The sequence below is a fragment of the Cervus canadensis genome, chromosome 1 (genome assembly GCF_019320065.1).
Source record: "Cervus canadensis isolate Bull #8, Minnesota chromosome 1, ASM1932006v1, whole genome shotgun sequence".
Lineage (NCBI taxonomy): Eukaryota > Metazoa > Chordata > Mammalia > Artiodactyla > Cervidae > Cervus > Cervus canadensis.
In genome coordinates this window covers 42467910-42483920 of record NC_057386.1, presented here as the reverse complement: position 1 = coordinate 42483920, position 16011 = coordinate 42467910, and the positions used below count along the sequence as shown (strand labels likewise).

Sequence of the window (16011 nt, the reverse complement as noted above, 5' to 3'; positions counted from 1 at the left end):
AAAAGGAAAAAATAATAGCGGATATCCATGAAGCATTTGTGTGCCAGACAAGGCGTAAGTTTCACATTACTTGTCTCAACAAACATGTGATGTAGGTGCCACTGTTATCACCCGGTAAATACAGATGAAAAAAGAGAGCTTAAGGGAGGGAGTCGTCGTCCAGTGGTTAGTGGACCCTTAAAATCTACATAGCATAAATAAATAAATAGAATTATTTTTTGTTTTAGGAAGAATGAATAAAATGCTTTTCTGCAACTAATGTCCTACTTCAGACCAGTTTGATCTCTTATCCAGGTTACTGTCACATTCTCAGTCTCCAATCCACTGTTCTCACTATTGAGCCAAAATGTTTTATAAAAAACTCAACTCTAACTCAGCTCCATACTTACTCTGTGACTTTGTGTAAATTACTTCAACTCCCCCACCCCACCCACATTTTTTTCTGGCTGCACCCTGCCTCTTGGAGTGAAAGCATGGACCACTAACTACAAAAAGGGATTTTTTTGTGTGTAAGACTCAGAGTTAGGCAAAGAAGGAAAACAATATGAAGAGATACAGAAGACAACCACCGTAAGTCAGGGAGAGAAACTTAGAAGACTCTTTCCCCACAGCTCTCCAAAGGAACCAACCTGGCTGACAGCTTGACTTTGGACTTAAAACTCTAGAACTGTGGGATGATAAATTCTGTTGTTTAGGGAATTCCTTGGTGGTCCAGTGGTTAGGGCTCAGCACTTTTACTGTTGGGACCCCAAGGTGCACAGCGCCCCCAAAAAATAAAATTTGTTATTTAAACCACTCAGCCTTTGGTACTTTAACTGGAACCCTAGAAAACAGAAACACCTATATATAGAAAATTCTAAGGAATACATTTTTTTAAAATCTAGAGCTAATAAGAGTTCAGCAAAGTTCACAATACAAAATCAATATACAGTATAATATTGTAAGGGAATTATCCTTCAATTAAATAAAATTTTAAAACAAAGGTCAATATAGAATAATCAATTGTACTATACACAAGCAACAGCAATCTAAAATGAAATTCAGAAAATTCCATTTTTAATAGCATCAAAAAGAACAAAAATTTAACAAAAGTTCAGAACTTATACTCTGAAAAACCAAAATATTGTGGTAAGAAATTAAAGATCTAAAGTGAAAACAAAAAAACCCCGAGATTAACTGTCCAAATAAATGGCTTTAAGACATAATTTTAGGTCAAGTCATCTTCAATTTTGTGGTCTTGAGTTCTGGAGTCAGTGCGTTTGAAAGCCACTCTGCCACTTATTAGGGCTTCCCAAGTGTCCCAGTAGTAAAGAATCTGCCTGCCAATACAGGAGATGCAAGAGATGAGAGTTCCATCCCTGGGTCAGGAAGATCCCCTAGAGTAGAAAATGACAACTATTCCAGTGTTCTTGCCTAGAAAACTTCATGGACAGAGGAGGCTGGCGGGCAACAGTCTACAGGGTGGCAAAGCATGGAACATGACAGAGCACTGCCACTTACAAGCTTATTTTACAGTGGACAAGTCCACTAATTCTGGCCTTGGCTTACTCTTCTGTCAAATGGGATAATAAAGATATCTACCTCATGGGGTTGTGAGAATTAAATGAATAAGTATTTGTAAAGCACTTAGAAAAGTCCTGACACAGAAAACGCTCAATAAATGTTAGCTACTATTTTTCTATATAAAGTTATGGGATGTAGGTGTACTTTATTATCTTTAATATGGTGATAAGGTAAAACGTGCGAGAAAAAGATGCCTAGGCGTTACAAAAATCTTTTCTTTTTTCTGACGTTACAAAATCTTAAAACTAATTCAGCAGTTTTTGAGCCGCACAGGGCACGGGCTAGGACAGAGGATATAGCAGTGAACAAGATGACATTCTAGTAGGAGAGACAGTGAACAAATACATCTTGTCGGGGTGATAACTGAGATGAAGAACTAAGCAATAGAAGGGGATAGGATAGAGATTGATGCGACTGCAGTGGAGGTGCCAGGGGGATGTTTTGCATAGGGCGGTTAAGAAGTTGTCTCTGAGGAAGTGACGTTTCTGCACAGACCTGAATGATGTGAGAAAAAGAAGACAGAAAAATCGAGGCATTCCAGCTTTTTCGACTAAGAGCCCGGGAAACCAGCGGAACGCAGATGCGCGAGGACGGGGAGCCGGACGAGCCCAGCCACAGAGGACTGTACGGCAGCGGGGGAGCGGTTTGGCGGGAACGCAGGGCCGCTCAGAGGTCGCCGCGATGCTCCCCTCCTTGCAGGAATCGCTGGATGGGGATGAAAAGGAGCTAGAGAGCAGCGAAGAGGGCGGCTCCGCCGAGGAGCGGAGACTCGACCCGCCGCCCAGCAGCCACTACTGTCTCTACAGCTACCGCGGAAGCAGGTGCAGCGCCCGGCCGCCCTTGTGGCCCCGCCCCGGCCCCGCCGCCCGGCCCCGCAGCCCACTCCGGGTTCCGCAGCTTGGCGGCTCCCAAACGCCGTCTTCTCCCCTCCCAGCCAAGGTCTCTGGCCCTCAGGGCCCTCCTCGCCTCACGCCGTACTTCCCGGCCCCCAATCCTGGACTTTTGCGCCTGGTCCTCCCATGCCTCAGCGCTGTGTCCTTGACATCTGAGAAGCCCCTTCCTGTCACCTCTGCCTTTTGTTTAGCGCAGTGCTTCGCACGCTCAATAAAGTCAATCCCCATCCCCCCTGTCCTTCCTGTCATTGTCTCCCCGTTTTCCTCCGTCCCCACCCCCCTTTCCTATCCCCATGTTCTGGTTACCGTCTGTCCTTGCTGCCTCTTTTCCCTCCGCCCGAGCCGACTTCCTGGGGCTCTTTTGGCCCTGTAAAGTCTGTTTTTGTTTTTGTTTGGGCTGCTTGTGGGATCTTAGTTCCCCCCGCAGCGAAAGTGCCGAGTCCTATGTGGACCGCCCGGGAATTCCCTGTAAAGTGTGTATTTGAGAGAAAGTTTCCTTGACATTTCTGGATATTTAATTTAGGATATCTTCTAGCATTAAGTGGCTGTTTTATGGGTTTTCCCTGTCATTGAAGCTAGGCGGAGGAGGACGGGGTTCAAGCATTTCTACCTTGCAGCATTTTTAGTGGACTGTTTGCCCCCTTCCTTGCTTGCTGGGGGAGGGAGGACATACTCCGCTGGACTTAGAGCCCATAGTTCATAACTGAATTGGTTTTGTGGCGAGCAGAGTGGCGCAGCAGCGAGCGGACAGCGATGATGGAAGCCCAGGTGGCACAAATGCAGAAACTCCCTCTGGCGATGATTTCAGGTAAAAACAGCTTGGCCATAAGCCGTGTATGTACTTTTCTCTTTAAGGCCATCTCTGGCATGCAGATGTCAGTGGGTACCTTATCTGCCCTCAGCTTTCCCTGAATGAAACCATCAAGCCCACTTCACCTCTAGGAACCTCATCTTATTTTCCTTTATTCATTTATTCAAGATCCACATACCCTGGTGATTAGCACCATGTTGATTAGCCAGTTATTCTAAGCTTCTTGATTGAACTCCAGTAAATATTCAATATCATATGAATATCAAGAAATTTAAAATCCTCCTCTCCCTACACACACCCCCGCATTGAATACCTTTCATAGCTCTGCTGCTGCATACTGCAATGTAAACTCCAAGCCAGCAATGATTGCTGTCTTTTGTTCCTTGATGTCTCCGTGCCTAGAACCTTGAGTGATAGGTAATTGGCATAGGGTCGACGTTTAATATATATTTACTAAGGGAAGGAATGAATGAACCTCAACACTTGATGCAAAGTAGGGTATAGTACAAAAATATTATGTTCACTGAGAGGCTGGATGATGGATGATTTAAGAAATTTTTCAGGTGCTGTAACAGTATTGTGGTTATAGATACATACATATATATTTTTTAAATCCTCATTTTTTAGAGATATGTAATAAGATGTTTAGGGATGAAATAATATGATGTCTGGAACTTGCTTCAAAATAAGTCTGGGACTTAAGAGATCAAACTTATAGTTCACCAGAGGGGAAGGACTGGGGGAAGGGATAATTAGGGAGTTTGGGATGGACATGTAATCACTGCTATATTTAAAATGTTTAACCGACAAGAACCTACTGTAGAACTACATGGAACTCTGCTCAATGTTTTGTTTTGTTTTGTTTTTTAACTCTGCTCAATGTTATGTGGCAGCCTGGACAGGAGGGGAGTTTGGGGGCGAATGGAAACATGTATGTGTATGGCTGAGTCCCTTTGCGGTTCACCTGAAGCTATCACAACAGTGTTTGTTAATCGGTTATACCCCAATACAAAATAAAAAGTTTAAAAACAAAAAAGCCCAAAATAAGTCTGGGAGGTGGAGGGTATGGACAACATGGGGAGTGCAGATGAGAACGAAAATTTTTATAATTTTTATTGTAATATAATTGATTTACAATGTTGTGTTAGTTTCAGGTGTACAACAAAGTGGCTCAGTTATGCAGATATACATATCCACTCTTTTTTAGATTCTTCTCCCATATAGGCCATTACAGAGTATTGAGTTCCCAGTGCTGTACGTAGGTCCTTGTTAGTTCTCTATTTTATATATAGTAGAGTGTATGTGTCAATCCCAGTCTCCCAGTTTATCCCTTCCTTCCCCCATAAGCTGATCATTGTCAAAACTGGGTGGTAGGTACATGTGGGTTCATTATACTATTCTTTCTACTTTTCAGTGTTTGAAATTTTCCTTAATATGGAACCAAAGATGTGAGGCATATTGGGTTCATATTCTCTGTTGGGAAATTTGGGGATGGAAAATCTTACATAATCAAATTACAGTTTCTGTTCATATACTAATCTCAACCAAACTGAAATGTTTGTGTTTAGGCTATAAATAATCACTGAGCTGGTGTGTTTATTCATGGGCAGTGGGTAGTGGGAGGCTTGAGGAAAGGAGAGGAGGCATGAAACAGTGATGTAGAAGAGAGTGAACCAGGAAATGGCATGCGAGCTGGGCAGCAGTAAGGGCCCACTGGTGGCTAGTGGTGGTTCATTTAAAATGAGACTAGCCGCTGTGGTTGTGGGGTTTTGTCCAGCCACATTCAGCTGCATGGGTGCAGGTGCAGGCTAGGTAGAGAACGGGACTAACCAGGGCTGAAGGCTTGCTAAGCAGATACGAGGTGAAAACAAAGGGGTTGAATGAAAATGTATGCGGGGCGGTGATCATAATGACTGACCACAGAATTTAAGCTGGGCAAGAAGGGAGGTGAGGATGAGAAACTTGAGGTTACTGTGAAAAAGAGGGAAGGTCCGTGGGTTTGGGGGGGTGGTCCTACTGGAGTCATAATACTAAAGAGAATGAGCTAGAAAGATAGGACCACTTTAAATGGATGAGGCAGATTGTACTTGGTGACATACATCCCTAGAAGCCTCACCAACAGGAGTCAAATGGAAAACTCTGCTGAGTCCTTAGTGAGGGCTTTTAGCAATGTTGTGTCTGACTTACGGGGTATAAATGCAGAGTCCACTGCTAAGGAACGTGTGTCTTTCATTTGTCAAGCCTCTCCTTGGTAGATACTAATCTACCATCTGAAGTGGAACCAGAGCTACGCAGTTTCATTGCGAAGCGTCTTTCTAAGGGAGCAGTCTTTGAAGGGCTGGGTAATGTTGCAGCTGTAGAGCTGAGGTAAGTGTAAAATGTGCTGTGTCCTGAGATTTTATTTCTGAGCTAATATGGAAAGCGATGAGAAACTCCAAAAGATCAGCTCTGGCTAGACCTGCAAAGTTCATCTTTGTCTCCTGGCAGCTGAGCCCTGGGCCTCACACAAACACACACACACTTTTGAGGAATGGAATTAACTGAATGGCAGAGACCCTTCCTCCTAAGGGTACATATTTAGTCTTGTACTTGGGAGAAAAGAGCTTATTACCAAAACTGAAATTGTACAGTGTACAGTTGTGAAGTGCTTTCACAAGCTTCAATGCCTTTCTCCTTACAAAGGAGTGATAAAGCAGAGACCCTTACTTCCTATTTCAGATGAGGAAATAAACTCAGAGAAGTTAAGGTCCTAAGGCCGGTCACATTGATGGAGTTCAGGCTTAAATATAGGTGTCCTTGGTTGAATTCCAGCCATCTTTCCATTACACCCCGTGATTGTAGTTCACTTCAGACCATGATATTGGCATCAAGTCCCTTCAGGAGTATGAGGCCACATCCCAAAGGTAAGACCACAGGGTCAACACTTCACATCTTCCTGGCGCTTCAGTGATTCATGTATGTTTATGGGAGGGAAAACACAGGTAAACCATGTCAACATGGGTAAACTGTGAACAAGAGTGAAATTTGTATGAATTTTTCACATAAGAAGAATTCAAAGAAATTCCGTGTTTGTTAGGTGCTGCTTTAGCTAAAGCCCGTAATGATGTATGTTCACTTTCCTCTGTTGTTATCAGTAAACCAAGGAGAAGTCTGGGAGCTTCTGAACTACAAAGCAGTCTAACGATATTGCCAGATCAGGATGACCAGGGCTCAGAGGAGCCTACAAAACTACATGAATGAGTTATCAAAAGAATGCATTTTAGCTTTTTCTTTCTTTTCTAGAATTCCAGGTTACCGAGTCGGTTGTTATTACTGCCTTTTCCAACAAGAAAAACCGCTTCCCCAAACAGCATCAATGGACTCTGAGCAGAAGTCTTCAGAGTATGTGGTCTGTTTTTTAGGAGGGTCTGAAAAAGGACTTGAGCTATATCCTTTCTTTGGTCTTTGAGGATATCAGGAAGGAAATGCTGGCAAGCAAGTAGAGGATTATCACTGCCAACCTCCAAAAAGCCTTTCTACCTCTTATGCATGAACTTCAGTTTCATACCTTCACATGACCAGTTTGTCTTCACTTGTTTTATCATGAATTTATTTATTTTTGGCCACTCAGCTTGTGTGACCTTGGTTCCCCTACCAGGGATTGAAACTGAGCCCTCGGGGTGGTGAGAGCATGGAGTACTAACCACTGGCCTGCCAAGAAATTCCCATGACTTGGCTTGTTTTAACTAACAGTCATTTAAGAGATTTTCCTATTACCCTTTGAGAGATAAAACCCTGTCTTGATTCACCCTTTATCACTTCCTTAAGAACATACTTTCAGGCTTGAATTGGATAAGTACATTCAAGGGCTGAAAAATAACATGAACTGTGAGGTAAGATGATTGCATTAATATTTTTATTTTTTTATTTTTTGCATTAATATTTTTAAAGACCCAAATGACTAACATTATGTGACTGCTGTTCTTATCAAATCATCCAAGTGGGCACAGACACTTAAATTCTGAAAATGTGCTACTTTGTGGGCTAGTAGGAAAGTGCTTGTTAAGAGGAGCAGGGAACACAGTCCTCTAAGTTTCACAAGACTGCTTGTGATGTTTTGTATCTATGAAAAATTCAACCCATTAAATTCAAAGGTGTACGGTAACATGCCAAGCAAGGAAGAAGATGCTCCTTTCCTGATTTCTAGACACGTAAGATTTATACTCTGGGCAGAACTAATGGCCTGCGAAGCTGCTGGCACCAGAGACATGCTGTGCAACGGGATGACTGTCCTTGAACTCAACCTCAAAGATATTTAGAAACATCCCGTTTTTCATTAATCGATCTTTTCTGAATTAGATACATCCATATCGATTCGTTTATCCATACCTTTTAGATACTATGCATTTGGTTTGTGGGAGTTAAGTCATAACTCATAAATTTTCTACCCATTACAGGTGGTAATAATTCCTTTTGCTTGTCGTGCATGTGCTTACAGTGCAGCACAGAGGGGAGTGATAGCCTCGGAGTGAGCCGGGGATACGAGCGCGTCTAGGGTAGCTGCTCTCCCAGGATGGGGCTCTCCCACCAGCCCCTAGGGAGCAGCAGAGCCGAGGAAGCTGGATGGGTCCCCGGCAGTGTGTCTGACCACAGCGGGGCGGGCTTGAGCACTTTGATGTGCTGGCCTGTGTCCTCCTCTGTTCACTTTCAAGTGTTAGTGAGCTGTCTGCTTTCCTCAGTGGTTCAACAGGCACTTTATAAGCTCATCCATGGGTGTTGCAGAAACTGTACCAGATGCTTGGGAGTGGGGGGTGAGGATTTTTTTCCCTCCCCTTAAATGAAAGAAGTTTTATTCATTAATTTTTGGAGATAAGGATTATTAAGAGAGTATTTCCTGGAGTTCACAGCACAGTGGGAGGAGATGGACATGTAAATGCCCTAACTCCTTTCAGTGAAGAAATAGCATGGAACCCTATTAAGTCAGTCTCTTCATTTTATATAATGCATGTCTTAGTTTGTTTTTTTTTAATGCAGTACTGAATTAATCCCCTCTCTGCCTAACAAGCCCAGCAAAGTTATGTCACAATTCCTTTTTTTGTTTTTTGGCTGTACTTCTCTGCTTGTGGGATCTTAGTTCCCCAACCAGGGATTTAACCCAGGCGCCTGGCAGTGAAGGGCAGAGTCCTAACCACTGAACTGCCAGGAAATTCCTACAATTCCTTTTTTTTAATTGGTGTCATTAGCTTAAAAAAGAAGGAGGTGTCAGTCCCCGTTTCTTTTCACTGTCAAGAGTATCATGAAGAAAATGTTAAGTCCATTAATTAAGGTGAGGGCTTAGATCAAAGCAAATGACATTCTCTCTTAATCTAGGAAAGCGGTGGGGAGAACCACATCCAGTCTTACCTGAGCAGCTGGTTTGCAGATGTTGTTTGCCCCATCCAAAGGGTGGTCCATCTCTTTCAGGAGAAGCTCACTTTTCTGCTACATGCTGTAAGTATTGCCCAAACGAAAGTATTTCCTTTATTGAGGATCACTTTGGCAGAGTTTGGTTTATTTAAAGACATACTTATTTTCTCTGAATATTATTTATTACTTCTACCTGCCCTCTGAATATTCATTGAGATTATGCTTGCAATAAGGATACACTGCACTCTATTTACACAGATCCAGAAAGTTACACTACGAAGGCAGAGTTGCGAATACTATCTTCTAATACAATAAAACATTTTAATCACTTTTTCTTTTTCTTTTTGGCTGTGCCATACGGCTTATAGAAACTCGGTTCCCTAACCAGGGATTGATCCCGGGCCACAGCAGTCGAAGTGTTGAATCCTAACCACTAGACTACCAGGGAACTCTCTACAATAATTACTTTTTGAAGTGATATGGGAGAGATGTGATTTCTAAAACAATTTGAGAAGGAAAACGGAAATCCAAAGTAATTTTTAACTATATAAAAATGTCCAAATAAAATATTCACTAAAATATCGAGTAAGTGGCTAGGTTTTTCATTTTTCATGTGTGGGTGGATGCAGCTGAGGCTGGACAGCCTCTCAAGCCCAGGTGGTAAGGCTAGGTTCCCGACCGTCAGTGAACAGCTGAACACAGCTCTGGAGAGCTCTGGGGCGGTGCCCAGCAAACATGGTCTGGTGCAGTGCTTTTTGGGGGAGGCGACGTTCAGTCACTAGCTACTCTGCAAGGAAAATTGGCATACGTGTATCAGCTGGGCATTGTTTTTCTCTCATAGGCTCTGAGTTATACTCCTGTTGAGGTTAAAGGATCAGATGAAAAAACAAAGAGAGACATTCACAGGTAAAGAACAGTTTTGCAAAGAGAGAACCTTTTCCACAGGCAGTCTGATATTTCTGTTTTTAACTCCCCTACCACGCAATGCAGAATGAATTTGCTTTCTCCCTCCCATCCTGTAATATAGTTTGTGGAAAAAGATTGTGTGTGTGGCAGGTTTCTGAGCGTGGCTAGTCTCCAAGGCCTTATTCACGAAGGCACCATGACATCCTTGTGCATGGCCATGACGGAGGAGCAGCATAAATCTGTGATCATTGACTGCAGCAGCTCCCAGCCTCAGTTCCACAATGCAGGTGAGCCGCAACCCTGGGAACAGCCTGAGAACAAACGACGCAAAGTTATCCTCCCTGCCTCGCGCAGTTTTACATGTTTGTCCCCAAATCACCAAAAACAGTAGCATTTCTAGAAACGTGGAAATCATGACATGTCTAGCAATTCTACTCCTTGGTTTATAGAGAAACTCTTATGTATGTACACAGGGAGACAAATACAAGATGTCCATAAGGGCACTGTTTGCAATAGTAAAGAACTGAAAGCAACTCAAGTGTCTGTCAACAGGAGAACTGATAAGCTGTTATACAATGGAATACTATACAGCCGTGACAATGAGTGAACTAGAGCTATATCTCTCCGTATAGCATCCAAACATACTGTATAGTGAAAGAGCCATTAAAGAAAAGTACAGTTTTAACATATGCAAATTTTTTTATACTATATAGGGCTTAGAGATAAAGTATGTGGCAAAAGTTTAAAGAAAGACATGGGCATGATAATCCTTTCTGATGGGAAAATAGGGGGATGCAGCTGGGAAGATGCACGTGGAAGCCGTGACCATTTTGGTATTTCTTAGCCAGGTGGTGAGTTAAGGTTTTTTTAGACCGATACAGAAGTCTTAAATAATTCATTGTAAGCGTTTTATAAATGAGGACAGAACATTGTGATGTATACAAATATTGAGTCCTTGTGCTGTGTGCTTGAAACTAATGTTATATGGTTCAATTATACCTCAATTTAAAAAAGAAAATACAAAGAAAGGCAGAATAAATGTCTTATGATTTTACTTTTATTCATTTTTCTAAACTATTTTATAGGGAGCAACCGCTTTTGTGCAGATTGGATGCAGGCTTTTATGAATGGTGCCGAAGGAGGTAACCCTTTTCTTTTTCGACAAGTCCTGGAGAACTTTAAACTAAAGGTAACTAATTGGCTGTGTGCCAAGTGCCATATATAGTCTTTGTCTTAAAGTTTAGTTAGTACCAGTGACCAGGAAACAAATCTGCTTCACAGCTATGTCTGTTAACTAGGACACTTTCAAAACTATAATCCTCAATTTCCATTTATACCAACAGCATTGAAAGTGCCAGCTTCCCCAAACCCAGACACCACTGGGTATCTAAACTTTTCATCTTTGCTAGTCTGACAGGTGACAATGGTGTATCACAAATTTTATTTGTATATAAAAATTTCAGTTTATTTCAACCAAAACCAGAACAGTCCCCTCATTTCTCCCACTCCCTGTCTGCTGCCTCTGGTGGCCCCAGTCTGTACTCTTGAGTCCATGAGTTGTTTTTTTAATATATACATAAATATATATATATATTTGGATTCCACATGTAGAAGAGATCATGTGGTATTCGTCTTTCTCTGTTGAATCCGTTTCTCTTGGCATGAAGCCCTTGTTGCAGAGTTCATCCTTTTCACTGACTGAGTGGTATCCTGCTGTGTGTATTTACCGCAGTTTCTCTGTCCACTCACCCATCAGCTCACTCTTGGGTTTCTTCCATGTCTTGGCTGTTGTTGGTGATGCTTCAGGGAACACGGCATTGCAGATATCTTTCTGAGTAGGTGCTTTGGTTTTCTTCAGAGAGATGCCCAGAAGGAGCATTGCTAGATGGTATTTTTTTCATTTGGATTATTACCTTAATGTATATTCCCAAAAGTGGGATTACCAAGTCAAAGGGTTTGAATGCTTTGGTTTCTATTACAGATTGCGAGCTTGCACTTCAAAAAAAAAAATGGGAACAAATTACAGAATGTTCAGCAATGTGTATGGGTTTTCTATGCAGAACCTAATATAACAGTTTTTTATCAGTCTTATTTATTTTTATTACTTTAATATTGGCACTCCATAGCTATTCAAATCTGTCTTTAATTATTATTCAGGCTGAACATTTTTTCATGTTCGTTTACTATTAGCAAATAAACAGAAAGACATTTTGATGGAGCAAATGTATCCACTATAGTAAAAGCAATACTAATGAAAGGTATCACTTGTCATTCTTTATATATAAACAGTATCTTTATATTTTTTGATGAATAGTCAAGTAAAGTCCAAGTCTTAAACATAAATTTGCATTATTCTGTGTTTTTGCACTGTAAGCCTTATTCATAATAATTAAAATAATGTTCTAATTTTTGAAAAACAAACAAGAGCTAGAATCTTCAGAAGGCATTCATTTATATTTTTCAGTGGCCTCTGTATGTATCATTGCATTTCCAATAAATTGAATTGAATCCTTACTTATATTTTAGGGACTTCAGTCTTATAATTTATGGCATATCTTAGTTGGGAAGCACAAAAAACGTAGTTTCACGCCTAAAGGTTCAGAATTTTGTTGGGGAGGCATGTTGTCACCTTATTTAGGAGATTTGTATTTTTACTTTATGTAAAAGATTTTGTTCTATCAAGGGCAAAGCATATTAGCAATTAAAATATTTGAAATAAAAGGCAAACATTTTATTAACATATAGTTGAGTTCTCAGCTGGATAGGAGATCTTTTGCAAGCTTCATTATTATCTCACTGAACACATACTTAACTGGGTAATCTTTTTCTAGGCCATACAAGACACAAATAATTTGAAGAGATTTATCCGGCAGGCAGAAATGAATCATTATGCTTTGTTTAAATGTTACATGTTCCTAAAGAACTGTGGTAGTGGAGATATCCTTTTGAAGATTGTTAAAGTGGAACACGAAGAAATGCCAGAAGCCAAAAATGTGGTAGCTGTCCTCGAGGAATTTATGAAAGAAGCTCCTGCCCAGAGTTTTTGATGACGTATTTAGAGATGATTGTGTTGTGAAGTCATGCAAGCCGTGGTGTTTAAAACTGTGGTAGTTTTTATAACTGTCATAGGATTGCTATTTCAGATTATTTGAAAACACATTCTAGATTTTTTCATTTTGTATTTTCAAAATTAAGCCTAATTAGATGTATAAATCTGAGGCACATCTTCACAGTCATAGATAGATGTATGTTAGAATTGTGAAATTTTTACATTGCTGGTCCCGTAAGTTCTAGCTTCAGGGAATTGTTGCTTAAAACCTTCAGAGGTGATTTTGCGGCTTCTCTGAGAAGTTTGCTGCAGTATTTAGCAACTTTCCCTCACAGAAAAATCATAATACTTCTTTCTCAAGGTACTGTTGTTGTTTAGTTGCTAACTCATGTCTGACTCTTTTGGTGACCCCATGGACTGCAACCCGCCAGGCTCCTCTGTCCATGGGATTTCCCAGGCAAGGATACTGAAGTGGGTTGCCATTTCCTTCTCCAGGGGATCTTCTCGACCCAGGGATCGAACCCTCATCTCCTGCGTTGGCAGGCATATTCTTTACCACTGAGCCACAGGGAATCCCTCAATGTACTATAGCTTCTTTCAAAAAACTTATTCCTAGTTTTAGGACAGATTAACACCATGCCACCATTTCAAAGACAGATCTCTGCATCCTGTGGGTGCTTGATGGATTTTTTTGTCCAATTGATAATGGCATGGATGATGAAGGCAGCTTTTATGTCAATATGCAAATAAATCATGTGTGTAAGAAATTAAATGAACTTTAAAAATAGGTGCACTAGCTTCAAGATAAGACATTATCTCTGATGGAAAGCTACTGCAGAAGTGGCCCGATCACTTTTCTTCATTCTTTTGTTCACAGGTATTTGCCAAGAGCCTATAATTTCTCTTTTTCTTTTATATGAAAATGCTGGAGTTTTTAAAAAGAGTGTTAAAAAAGAAACAAAGTACATCAATTTTACAAGCAAACATAAAGAACTCACACAGAGATTCTTCACATTGATTTTAGTTTTCTGTACATGTGTTACAAGCCTTATATTGTTTTACTCTGAATCAACTGAAAGTGCCCTGTGTTAGAGCCATTTATAATTCCCATGGAAGCCAACTGTAGCTACACACACATGACTCCAGTTTGTTCTGCATAGCTCTTTAATAAATCCATTTGATAATGATTTTTGTTTGGAAGATCAGAAGTCTGTTCTCACTGCCCTTAGGATGCTCAGAGGAACAGAAGCCCGTAAAACTCTCCTAAACTCATCTAAATTCACATTAAGTGCTGAGTTTTAACTTTCAAGATGACTGACAATGGCCTTCTGCTTTCTCTTCTACAGAAATCTAGAGACATGACTCACTGAGCCATTTCTTTTCTTTAATGAGAAATACAATTCAGGATCCTCATAAAGGCTTTCATATAGTTTTAAACTTTAATAACTTAGATTGTAGTCAGTGTAGAAAAAAATCCAAGTACCATCTTTTTTATAGCATTCAGAATGACTATGGGAAACAAGCTATTTTATGGCACAACCCTTGAATCTGACTTTTTCTAAGGTAGGGTTGCCCACTTGGAAATCAGTTTTTTAAATAAATAACATTAGGACATCAACATTTTGAGTCTGGAACATATGTTTTTCATTTTCAAATTCACATATCATTCAAGAGTCCATGTTGTAAATAGCATTTAAAAGCAAATTTATTACCTGCTTCAAATCATTGATGGATAGAGTCAAGGCATAATTACATATTCTTTATATGTACTTTTATATATATTTTTGGTAATGTAGGCTCATGACATCACATAGTTATATACAATACAGTCTTATTTTAAAAGTGTGTGATAAACTGTATATCACTGCTGTAGAAAAGGAAAATAGTGACATGGAGCTGTCTTGTGGGTCATGAGAAGAAACTCAGAGCTTGTGACCAAAAACATGTATTATACTCAAATTTTAATAAGCTAATATATTAACTTTCAAAGTTTTAAAAAGCATTTGTTCAAGTGTGGAATACATTGTGTGTTATCTGTGTGCTATACACACAGGAAGTGTATGTTTGCCATGGATCAAAAATGGTCTCAATTTACCTATAATTATATTTATAATAATAATAATAAAACTTAGCTTCTCAGCAACACAGTCATTTTTATTCAGTGGGCTCAGTTCTCCAGCCTGACATTTTTATTAATTCACAACAAGTTTTGGGGGAAATTATACTTGTTAGGCTAAGGAATTTGTTGAAAAAAATCAAATCGCCTGCTAGGAGACATCTTTCTGCAACCTACAGGAGGCATTAGGTAGAGTATATGAACAATTTCCATCACAGTGTTTTACTCATCATCCAGTACGCTTACACCTGTCTAATTCAATGGCCTAAATTAATTCTTTTCACTCTCCTTCATTATTAACCATGACAGAATGCCTGTCCTTTACCAGAGGATTACTTACACCAAATGCCAGGAAAGCCTGCAAGCGTCTCAGAAATAAGATTCAGTTACCAGGACTACCTTTCTCCTAACCATGTGTCTTCTCTGTCATGGAAACCCCACTGGCTTCAACGAAGTCCTTCCACCTGGAGGCCTAAGAGGGCAGCTCCAGTCCTATACCCGCTAAACTTCTTAAGTGTGCCTCACAGACTTCATATCACTCTAAGTTAGTGTAAATGCTACATTTCTGAAGTCAGGTTTGGTGGGGCGGTGATAGGGAGCAGTAATTAATTGATAGCTGTGAATTTTCTTGTGCACTACCTCTGGAGGGCTGACAAAGTGGAGATCCTGTTAAGTGAACACCAAGCAAATACACCAGGGTTCATGACTGTAACCAGATGGCCCCAGGCCTCGGGCAACTAGACTGGATCTTTATTTTTTTTTTAGACTATATCTTTAAACAAACGCCCTGACGCTTCTACAAACTTAAGTGTCCTTAAAGTTCTATACAAACACCCGAGAGCTGAGCACATGAACTTTGGAACCAGGCCGTCTTGGCTGTGATCCTCCTGGCAAGTTACTGAACTTCTCTAAGCCTTCCCTTCATGTGTAGATATGGGTGTACTTATACCCACTTCAAGTAGCTGTGCAATTAAATAAGACTGAAAGTGCCTCACCCAGTGCCCTGGCACATAGTAGGTACCCACTAAGTGGTCTGTATAATTAGCCTTATTATCGGTAATTTTTAAGTTATAGGAAGAATGAGAAGCTGGTGGAAGGGAGGAAGCAAGAGTGAAGAGCGGAGTGGTAGGAGGCCAGAGGCAAAGCTGGTTTAACGACTGCCGGCTGCAAGAGAGCCTACCTTTGGGAACTGAGTCCCGGGACCGCGGCTGCTGACAGGGTGCGACTTTCTGGACTCTGTTCCCCACACTCCAAACAGGCCCCAGATCTTGAGCCTGAACCATGCTCT

At 40.7% G+C, this 16011-nt stretch overlaps 1 protein-coding gene across 1 annotated transcript; it reads left to right on the top strand.

Moving 5' to 3' along the window:
- The first annotated feature begins 2085 nt into the window (after positions 1 to 2085).
- Positions 2086 to 14750, top strand: C1H17orf75 (chromosome 1 C17orf75 homolog). The gene is made up of 10 exons (XM_043480685.1): positions 2086 to 2384; positions 3184 to 3264; positions 5509 to 5634; positions 6550 to 6693; positions 7082 to 7139; positions 8617 to 8736; positions 9494 to 9558; positions 9709 to 9845; positions 10644 to 10747; positions 12390 to 14750. The coding sequence occupies exons 1-10, from the start codon at positions 2245 to 2247 to the stop codon at positions 12603 to 12605; spliced, it is 1191 nt and encodes a 396-aa protein (XP_043336620.1). The 5' UTR covers positions 2086 to 2244; the 3' UTR covers positions 12606 to 14750.
- Positions 14751 to 16011: the final 1261 nt, after the last annotated feature.

Coding starts and splice junctions, on each gene's coding strand:
- C1H17orf75 (XM_043480685.1), top strand. CDS start 2,245: ATGCTCCCCTCCTTGCAGGAATCGCTGGATGGGGATGAAAAGGAGCTA. Junction 3,265..5,508: donor CCCTCTGGCGATGATTTCAG/GTAAAAACAGCT, acceptor TCATTTGTCAAG/CCTCTCCTTGGTAGATACTA. Junction 7,140..8,616: donor AAAATAACATGAACTGTGAG/GTAAGATGATTG, acceptor CTCTTAATCTAG/GAAAGCGGTGGGGAGAACCA.